The 10,717-nt window shown below is 36.3% G+C and overlaps 1 protein-coding gene across 3 annotated transcripts; it reads left to right on the top strand.

Moving 5' to 3' along the window:
- The first annotated feature begins 1,059 nt into the window (after window positions 1-1,059).
- Window positions 1,060-10,160, top strand: LOC123761296 (restin homolog). 3 transcript variants are annotated; one of them, XM_045747226.2, is made up of 7 exons: window positions 1,060-1,146; window positions 3,320-3,512; window positions 5,280-5,443; window positions 6,012-6,085; window positions 7,070-7,270; window positions 7,921-8,035; window positions 8,943-10,160. In XM_045747226.2, the coding sequence occupies exons 2-7, from the start codon at window positions 3,365-3,367 to the stop codon at window positions 9,114-9,116; spliced, it is 876 nt and encodes a 291-aa protein (XP_045603182.2). In that variant the 5' UTR covers window positions 1,060-1,146; window positions 3,320-3,364; the 3' UTR covers window positions 9,117-10,160. The 3 variants fall into 3 exon arrangements, with proteins under 3 accessions (XP_045603182.2, XP_045603183.2, XP_069169142.1); XM_045747227.2 differs by having other exon boundaries at window positions 1,061-1,142; XM_069313041.1 differs by lacking the exon at window positions 1,060-1,146 and adding an exon at window positions 1,442-1,462.
- Window positions 10,161-10,717: the final 557 nt, after the last annotated feature.

The following is a 10,717-nucleotide window of genomic DNA, read 5'->3' as shown; positions in this document are numbered from 1 at the left end:
GGAGAGTATGTTCTCTCAAGTAGGACTGAAAACAGATGTTTTTTTCCACCAAGAGGGCTATAAACCCATGGAACCGCCTACCCGCTGAAGCCGTAAATGCCAAATTCCAGCTAAAAAATATCATTAAGGCAATTGACGGGCTCTTTAACAAGCCGCCGGCTTTCTGTCCTCTTCGAGGCCACTAGATAGTTAGTGGCCCTTGGGTAAATTCAGTAAATATCTACAATAATTGTCAGCGCATCTTCCGAGCAACAAGGACAGCTACACAGTATCTCTTAGAATTACGTAGGTAAACAACAAATGTAACATATTTGTTTACTACAATGTCAGTGCTGGCTGTAGAAGTTGAAAAAACATAGTTTTACTTCGAAATATACTAATTTTATAAGAAAATTCGACGTAAATAAGAGGCAGTAGAGCTCCGATAAGCCAGCGCTAAATCTTCAATATGAAGAATGTTGCTGCTCTCTGATTAGCCAAACGAAACACAGTAGTGACCTCTATCGGCACGCAGGTGAACCAACAAATATCTTCCTAAGTGGACCTACCTGAATTGCACCTAAGCATCTTCTTAGGGCATAATTAGGAACCTTCGTAGCAAACCTACTTACGAAAAAATACTTGGAGCTTCGTGAATCTAGGTCCTGGGACGGTGGGTGGGGGGGGGCGGGGTAAGGAATAGTGCCCAACCACTTTGACGGTTGGGGATTGAACGTCGATCTGCATGAAGGGAGAACGTCCCTCTACCTTGGGCTATATATTCAAATTCAAATTCAAGTTTTTATTCAGGTAAAAATACATACATAGATGATGAGTTACAAACATAAAGTTGGATTTACAGATAGAGCTAATACATACAGTGCCTAATGTATGTACATACAATACCTATATATATGCAGAAATAATATTAGTAAAACAACTAAAATCGTGTAGTGTACACTCTATATATCAAAATATACTTTGAAACCTGTATCAGTCACTAAACAAAAAATTGGGCTAATTTTATTGCAAATCCGCTACTTTTAGACCGTCAGCCCGCTACATTCAGCAATTTGGATCTGGCAACCCTGCCCCGGGCCACCACAACATCAACAATCCTCGCGCCTCCCAATTCAAAACCTTCCCAGGAACCATATCCTCGGGTTTGTGAGTTTTATTGCAGGTTCTTCATTTGTATTTGCCTCTCAAGATCTGTGGTGGAGGAGAACTAACTGCTCCGTCGCAGAATTGATTGGTAAACGTGATAAAGACGATTCCATTCGTCTTTATGGGTGGTAATGGGCGCGGGGTCCCACAGGGTACTTGAAATGAGTCAAATTGCTATGTTCCCTGCACTTAATTGGTGTAGTTTGCGTAAAGGTTCCTCTCTGGGTGACAGCATGGCTGGTGTGGCTCGTTACTGTTTTATTATATAGTCTAGACTAGTCTGCTCTTCGATTTATGCTGGCAAATGTATGGAAAGGTAGATTTCAGTCATTTCGTACCCAAGACGTTTTGTCAACTGATTTTACAATAATAATAATAATAATAATAATAATTTATTTGCAAGAAGGTACAAATAATAATTTATTTGCAAGAAGGTTTGTGAGATTACATAAGATTGGTATTTTTACATTCTTGGAAAGCCACTAACACACACACAGTGCTTCAGGCAGATCTGCCAAGACTATTTTAACCTCACAAGACTGTAAGAACTGGATGCAAATTACATCGTACACAAGATGGTTCGCTAATAGATTTCAACTCCTGCGTACCTTTGCCCAACTCATCCTATGTGATCTAACACAGCCTATCCTAAACTAATGCCTCCAAACTTAGCATGTACTCTGGTACTAGATGGTTGGTGTGGGTTGTATCCTTCCTATCCCCAGAGGATATAGTAAATTATTTACAGTTTTTGCAGTTAGAAAACAAACTTTGTTAAAATGCCTACATGCAATTTTACTGTACCATGGACAGGTTACAGTCAAACCTACAGAGATGTTTCTACAAAGCTTATTTTGTAATTGTTAAAACTGTATGTATTGTTAGGTTAGGCAAGGATAGGTTATGTTACATTGAATTGAGTTAGATTTTAAATTCCTTAGACAAACCATCTTCGATACGAAGTACAGTAACATGTATCAATATGAACTCTTTGCAGTGGTGTGTATTTTAATAATGGCATTATATTTTTCCAAATCAGAGTACTGTAATGTTAACCATCAAAATCCTAACTTATAAGGCTTTCTGTTCTACAAGGTCTTTCATGGAGATTTTGTCAAGACTTCTGAATATTGAATCATTTCTTGCTACTTGCCTTAAGTTATGCTGTTTGAGGGTCCCTTTGTAGATTCATACTTAAATATTCAGTACTACTGGCAGAGGCTGTTGTGTATCCTTGGCCACACTATGGGTTTGTGGTTTCCAGTGCCATCATATACGGCATACTATATGGCACGCATAGACGCAATAAAGCACCTAAATTATTGGGATCGTCTCAAAGCCCTCCAAATGTACTCACTAGAAAGAAGACGAGAGAGATATCAAATAATATACACCTGGAAGATACTGGAGGGCCAAGTACCAAATCTACACAGTAAAATAACAACGTACTGGAGTGAACGATATGGAAGAAAATGCAGAATAGAACCAGTGAAGAGCAGAGGTGCCATAGGCACAATCAGAGAACACTATAAACATCAGAGGTCCGCGGTTGTTCAACGTCCTCCCAGCAAGCATAAGAAATATTGTCGGAACAACCGTGGACATCTTCAAGAGGAAACTAGATTTATTCCTCCAAGGAGTGCCGGACCAACCGGGCTGTGGTGGGTATGTGGGCCTGCGGGCTGCTCCAAGCAACAGCCTAGTGGACCGAACTCTCACAAGTCAAGCCTGGCCTCGGGCCGGGCTTGGGGAGTAGAAGAACTCCCAGAACCCCATCAACCAGGTATCAACCAGGTATCATATGGTGTAAATGGACACTATATCTACAGCCACAACTGACATCCATTTGAGGATATACCCTTGGGAGTGGCAGCAAAAATGTGGCTCTGAAATCAAAGGCCTACTTTGATCTTATGGTAAAAATGCCGCCTTAACTGTAGCCTCTGTTCGTTCAGCAGTGAATGAGTACCTGGTTGTTAAACGATTTACGGGTCGTATTCCGGGGAAAATTAGGATTAAGGACTTGCCCGAAACGCTATGCGTGCTAGTGGCTGTACAAGAATGTAAGAAGTCTTGTATATAAAAATATATAAATAAATAAATAAATAAAAAGTATAATTTTTCTTTCTCTCTTGTGCTACAATATTCTAACATACAAAATATCACTTTACAGATTTTTTAATTGTTGAGTGATATCAAGCACTGATTTAGTACAATCATGAATGATGGTATGGAAATTCCAAAGGAGTTGCAGGATGCACTGCACCGTGTTGTAGCCATGGAAAAAATGGAGCTTTCTCCATTGCTAGATTACATAATGAAGCTGAAGAACCATGAAGTTGAAGTAAGAGCTGCAAAGATATATGGTGAGTAGTCTATATTATGGTTGCCTAAATTATATAGTACATTTTCAGTGTAGTTAAGTATATTGTACTGCGATTTAATTAATTTCATGCAATTTTAAACATTTCAATGCATATTATAGTATTTGCTACATTCATTTATCTTAGGTACAGATAGCTACAAATGTGATAATGAATTCATGGCTAGTTAGAGGGTGAATTGGTAATGTCTGTGCGTTAGAACAAATGGTAGTGTGATTTTTTTTAACATCGCATTTTTTATTGCAAGATTGATTTGAGTACGAAAGTATTTTACAATGCAGTATATTGTTATTCTTGAACCTGCAATTTAAGTCTAATTTAACATGATTTAATTCTAAAATCTATGCCATCGAAATGTCTTCTTGGGAGTTTCATGAAAAAAATTAATGCCTCTTTTTTTTTTTATAATGTATATGCTGTATTTTCTTTTTCATTGTATAAAAAGAAGAACCTTTGCTGAGCATAGAGCACAGAGTAATTCATTAATTTCAAGAATTATAGTTAAGTAAAATATTAAGCACAAGTCTTTGATTGATTCATCATTCTTATTGTAGATGGTTGCACTTCTATTTATCTTAATTAACTTTAGTGTTCCACAAGGTTATGTTCTCTTTCATACACGTATCATCAATGTGTAGCAATCTGCCTGCCACTATAATTAAGTGACCATGGCCAATACATGCCTCGCATCACTCTGCCCAACATGATGAGAAAATAATTACACCGAACCTGGATATCTTCACTCCATGTACTATATGGGCAGCCTTGGACTTAATATAGGTCACGATGTGTGTGTGTCTGTGTGTGGTTGATGGGTTCGATAAAGCTGGCCTTGCGGAAGTGCTGCCACCTGACCGCTACTTGACCTTAACAAGGAGCATCTCTTTAGTCTCCGCTCCTTCTTCGTCTAATTCTAATTCTCAAATGTCAGCTTCCCAGGCAGCCTCCTCTTCATACACAGCTTCGAATGTAGATATGACAGAACCCAATTGGCTCGGGAAGCTGTACATCAGTTGATGAAAGGATGAGAGGCAGTACCAGAGAGCCAAAGCTCAACTCCCCAGCTAGCACAATTAGGGACATGTTGGTATTGGGTGTGAGTCAGATGTTCTAGCCAGTTTTGCTGCTACTGCAAGAGATGATCTTTGACTGTCATCAACAGGTGGTGACACCCTGAGGATCTGGTCAAACATTATAAGATGTTCAAACTTTTTCTAGGCACCTGAACACAAGCCTTCTTTCATCATTGAATGACCAAAAACCTCTTGGCAACCACAATTACTTTTTGCAACAAAAAGTTAATGTGCACAGTATTGGTGTTTTAAATCTTCTGTGTTATCTTTGTAGAAACTAAATATGCTATATTACCACTGCATTGTTGTAGTAACTAGCCTTATGTCTACTAGAAAACTGTAGCTTAATGGCCTTAGCTGATTGTCACCTTATTCTTCCCATACAATATTTATCAATGTGTTGCTAATAAATAAATAAAAACTTTATTATTAATTTCATTAGAATCCAAATGCCATATAGTCATACTGGCTTAGTGCTTTCACATGATAATTACTTTCCCGTAATTACAATTTTGAAACCTGTATTGCTCTTTAAACTGTTGATGTGCAGCTCTACAAATATTAAATATTTAGAATTTCAGTATACTGTACCGAAACAGATTCAGAAGACAAGTAAATTTTCCAGTCTCATTAATTAATGATATTAGCAAATTTAGCACTCTGTATAATATTTCAGCAACTAAAGAAATACTTGCTGCTGAAAGCGGTCAAGACACGATGGCAGCTCCATCGATAGAAGAGAAGAATCAGCTCACTGCAGAGATTGATGATCTACACAGTGCTTTGGTAACTCACAAATTAGTCGGGGATACTTTGCAGGAAGCAGTATTTAAAATTCAGGTAATGTCGTATAAATTTATGTGAATTAACCAGCATCTTTTAGGAACGATGTAATTGTCTTCTGAGGGAGCGTGTTATGATCTTGTAGGTTAGCTATTTGTGCTAGCAAGAGGCCACATAGCTCTCTCAGTCCACTGTCGTTTAGCTTTTTACCATACAGTATCTATAATATATTTTGAGGTGTGTATTATGTCATACCATAACTACAATATCCTCAAAACAATTACACTATTTTCCATTGTTTAAATTTAATTTTTAGCTATTTTTCAATCCATTCTGAAGTATTAATAGAGAAATACAAAGTACAGTCAGGTTCATTCTTGACTCACAATTGGGAATTCCGGGTTTGAATCCCGGGCGGGACAGAAATGGTTGGGCACATTTCTTATCACCTACTCCTGTTCATTTAGCAGTACATAGGTAGCCAGGAGTTAGAGCTTCTTGTGGGGTTGCATCCTGGGAAAGGTCAGTGTGATACCATCATGAGCATGTTTTATTTCCTCCAATCTAATATTAAGATTGAGTAGATGTTACATCAAATAATAATTTAAATCACTTGATGTTTCAGATGCAGGAAGCAGTCAACAAAAGCCTAAGAACCATAGATACAGAGAATCTTTTGGATGATTTTCCAGAGAAGGGGTTAGTTTATGAGCATAGTTCCCACTTCACTGCAATATTATATGGAAAATTAGTGGCTGGAAGAGAATCTTAAGCTAAGCAGCTTTCATAAGAGCTGAGCTAATTTCAGATCAAATTGTGACACTTGCTCACTGCACATGTAAGCTGCTTAGCTTAGAGACTGTACTTGTGGTCATTCTTGTAATACATTAACCTGTGTAATTTGCTTAGATAAATGAATTTTGGAGTTCCAGAGCCCATTATGTGCATCTGTAACCTTTTCCACTACCGCCACAGGATGGGCATGGGTGCATAATAAATGAACTAAACTAAGCTGTACGAGATATGACAATAATAAAGTATAGTATAATTGGATAACAGAACACCTTTCAGTCTATGCTGAGATTGTTTTCTTTGGAAACTATTGTACTGTCCTTGGCAATGTTAAAGATTTTAATAAACATTAAACCCCACACATTATAGAGCTTGAAAAATATAACATTTTAGTCCATCCTAGTGCTTTATAAAGTCAATACTGCAAAAAAATCACTGACATAAAAGAAATCAAAAGATTGTCTCCTTTTTTTTGTGTATTTGAAAGAATTTAGAAATTACTATATAGCTCTTTGCAGTCACATAGTCTTTTTCAACTAAATAATAAATTAATTATTCCAAAGTTGTACTACACATGAAAAAATTTCGTCCCAAGTGCTTAATTAAAAGGTTTTTGATTCGTGTGTGGTGTATGAGGTCTTTTCTGAGCAAGTATGGGCTGATCTGGGTTCCTTAGCTTTGTCTGCTGCTACAGCCACAGATGCGCTTGCCTCCTCTTGCTGGCAGTGGAAGGTTTTGTGTATTTTGGCAACAGTGGACATGGATATTCTTCCTGTGACCACACAACCAACAAATTTGTATTTAATTTGAATAAAATACATATGCAAGCTCTCGGAATCCAAATTCACTAATTAGTTATTTGTCTATCTTAAGCCTGCATTTTTGTTTCAGAGTTCTGCTCTCGCACTGCAGTCAAAATCTTGACACCTGCAAAACTTTGCAAGCTGTTGTTCAGGAGAAGGAAGAGCTTGATCGAGAGATCTTGGACATTGATTTAAAGTATAAGCAACTCCTAAAAGACATCAAAAAGAAATGGAGCACGTATATAGATGGTATGGCCCCAGTAGAAACTGAGAGTGAGCAGTTAACAGAGTAAGTATCTAAAAGAACTTTCTCAGTTTCATCAGTCCATTGCTGGATAAGGGCTATTCAATGTTGGAGTGTTTTTGCAATGAGGTAATGGCCATCTAATCTCTTTAATCAAGACTAAAACAGTGTGCTGTACCACAAAGTTAAACAAATTTAAATAAAGTATTTTGCTAATCATCACAGATTAGAGCATCTCATCCATCTTCCTTAAAGTTATTGCTTCACAAGCGGTTTCCTCAAAAATCTCCTCAGTGGTCAGTTTATTAGAGCTGTCTTTCATCCCTCTAGATCTTTACTACCCTTCCTGTATCCATGGCTTTTTATCTAGTTATTACATAGAGCAGTGCTATTATCCCCCATCATCTAGTAGTGTATGACTGCATCCATATCAAGGAGTTAGTTGTGGATCTCTAATGCAGGTTAAGCATTCTAGATGCGCATTAAGTTAGTGCATTTGGACAATACAGTATGATCACAGTACACTATGCTGTGAAAGCTAATTTAAATTGAATTAGAGCTAACCTTTCTCAGTAAATATTTCTCTCATCATCTGCAATTTACACTGCTAAACAGAAATGAAAATAATTATATGTAAGGTAAAGTAAATTATCTTGTCTATAATAATTGATATATATTGTTTTGCTTTTTTTCAGGCTTCGTAGGAAAGCTCGGGAACGAGAAGCAAAATTGAGAATACTATCCACCATGCTACAGGGTTTAATCAGTACAAGTGGATTACAGTGGGGTAGTGATGACTATTTAGTAGAGGTAAAATTAAAAACTATTTTATTCTGTTAACCTTATCCAGTTGCACAGCATGGAAGCTCGAGTAAAACTTGTGTACAATAAAGCACAATCTTTACTCTTTTCTAAAATTAATATTTGACAACATTTCTCATAAATATCACAGGAAATCCATTTTGATCTTGAAGTTCATTTATCATTTGAAAACCATGAATTGAGACAAATGTTCCAATTAAATATACCTTAGTGTACTGTATTTTACAAGGCATTTTACTTTGGCAGAGAAATTATCCAAGATAGGAATTATACGGGATTAAATGAACAAATCCACGGTGGCCGTGATAAGGGTTCGAACCTATGTCCGAGAGGATCCCAGACATGCCTTAATCGACTGTACCACGACGTGGTAAAAGAATTGCAACCGGGAGTTCTACTGACCTCACATGGACCCTGTGGATATGTTTATTTAATGCATCATGCTATTGTGATTTCTGTGTGTGTATGGGGTTCTCTAATTGTCCAAGAAGCAGTAAAGCATGTCTGAAACAGAAATAACAGATGCATTTTATATGTTTATTAGAAATATTTGATGAGGTCCCTGGTCTGCACACCACAGTTAATTATTGGAGTGAGACATACAGTAGGTGTGCAAGAAAACTAGTGAAAAGTTAGTTTAATCAGGACATGAAATATGGTGTACTCATTAGGTGGAGAGTGCTTCGTAGCTTCATTTTCCATGTGGTTTACTTAAAAAAAACTTTAGTCCTGTAAATTACCAAACTTCTAAAATGTTGTCCACATTCACATGGGTTATAAATACAAAAGAGGAATATATTTGACAATGCTGTAATATGGTGAGTATTGTATATTTTAGTTTGTAACAGCACTGACTTCAATTAATATATGTTGATAATTTTCCATTGATCTGCAGGTTTTGCATCTGTGTGATATTGCAAACAAGCATTGTGATCATGCTGAGGAGACCGCTGTAATCAACTCAATTTCAGAACTTCGTGAACAGAGAGAAAGTGGAACAAGCCAGAAGGGAAAAAATATTCAGAAATACTTTACAAGTACCCCATCACAACGAAAGAAATCTGTTTGAATATGGTAATGATATATGTAAAAAGGATAATAGGAGCATAATTCTGTTCTAAACACTACATGTTACTATTTTCAGATTATCATTAGTAGCTGAAGATATGTTTTGATATTTTGTTTTCTGCACTCAGTTTTACGTGTGTCTTGACAATAAATTTTATTTTAATACAGTAGTTTATTTTAATTAATTTCTCTTATAGAGTGTGGTCTTGGCATCAAAGTTGTCATGCATCATTGGTTTTAGTCAGTAATTCCATGATTGCCGCTACTCCTGGAAGAATATAAATTTATATATTAACAATTACATGTAATGGTTTTGCACTATAAAGTGTTGTTTATTTTGTACTGGGAATTGGTCTGACAAGAATGATATACAATTATGTTCATATTGCTCTAGTTCTTAAGAGGCTCAGCTTATAACTCGTAAAATTTAGAAAGCTCTTAATTTCTAACAAAATACTGAACAGGTCATGTTAGATTTAGGCTTTGATAGCTATTATACTAATGTTGACGTTGGTCATGTTTTTCGTTTTTTTTCATTTTTTTTTTTTTTTCTTTCTTTTTGGGGGGGGGATGTTTGTATATTTTATTCAGACTTATGTTATGCCAAATTTAAACTATTGCTTAGCATTTTGGGTTTTGGCATCAAGGTTAACAGATGTTAATCAGTATTTAAAGTAAATTACTGTGTAGTGGATTTCAGGAGTGCTGTATAGTGTTTTTCATAACTTTTTAAACAGCTAACATCTTTGTATATAATATTTAACAAAAAATTCTATGGTAAATTTTAATGAGAAATACATATGTTTTGTATCTTTGTAGAGATGAACTGTGATAATTATATTTTTTTATGGAACTGTCTTAATAATAAATGGGAAATGTGTTTCATTGTTAGTAAATGCAAAGTGCATTACTGTAATACATTTTTAAACAAATGAAATGGCAAGCTGTTGAGGTACACTACAGGTGTTAGTGATTTTGCAGAATGAGAATACAGTATATTACTTCCACAACAAAATTTATGAAAAAATAAAATATTGTAAATTTATCTGAATTTACCTAAATGCCACCACTGTCCCTCTAATGGCCTCAATGGGGACAGAAATGTCCCATTCGAAGTTCCCCTCCATTTGGCAAAGATCTCCCCATTGTTCCTGAGGATTTTTTCTATCTGATTATAAACTAAAGTAATAACTTGTCATTTACAGCTTTAGTGTGTAGGTGGTTTTCATATGATTATAATCCCTATGGATGAAAAAACATTTCCTGTTTTCTTTTGCACTGTAGTTTGTTTAGCTTGAAGGTGTTGCCTTTTGCGTGTATGTTTGACCTTTCAAAGAAGTGCTGTGGGTTAATATCCTCCAACTTGTTAAGTATTTTAAAGTTTTCAACAAGCTCAGCCCTGCCATGTCTGGTTTGTAGTGTTATTAGTCCTTTGGCCTGCAAGTGTTCCTCGTATGAGTGTTGACTTAGTTCAGGGATGATTTTTGTCACTATTAAGCTTTCTGTAAAGCAGGTAAGTCATTTTGAAGGTTAGGTCTTTATGCCTGGATACAGTAATCCAGATAGGGTGCACCACAGACTTGTACAGTTGAATAACCACTT

This window comes from Procambarus clarkii, chromosome 7 (genome assembly GCF_040958095.1).
Source record: "Procambarus clarkii isolate CNS0578487 chromosome 7, FALCON_Pclarkii_2.0, whole genome shotgun sequence".
Taxonomy (NCBI): Eukaryota; Metazoa; Arthropoda; class Malacostraca; order Decapoda; family Cambaridae; genus Procambarus; species Procambarus clarkii.
This window is presented reverse-complemented; position numbering and strand designations above follow the sequence as displayed.

Coding starts and splice junctions, on each gene's coding strand:
- LOC123761296 (XM_045747226.2), top strand. CDS start 3,365: ATGAATGATGGTATGGAAATTCCAAAGGAGTTGCAGGATGCACTGCAC. Junction 3,513..5,279: donor AAGAGCTGCAAAGATATATG/GTGAGTAGTCTA, acceptor ATAATATTTCAG/CAACTAAAGAAATACTTGCT. Junction 5,444..6,011: donor AAGCAGTATTTAAAATTCAG/GTAATGTCGTAT, acceptor TTGATGTTTCAG/ATGCAGGAAGCAGTCAACAA.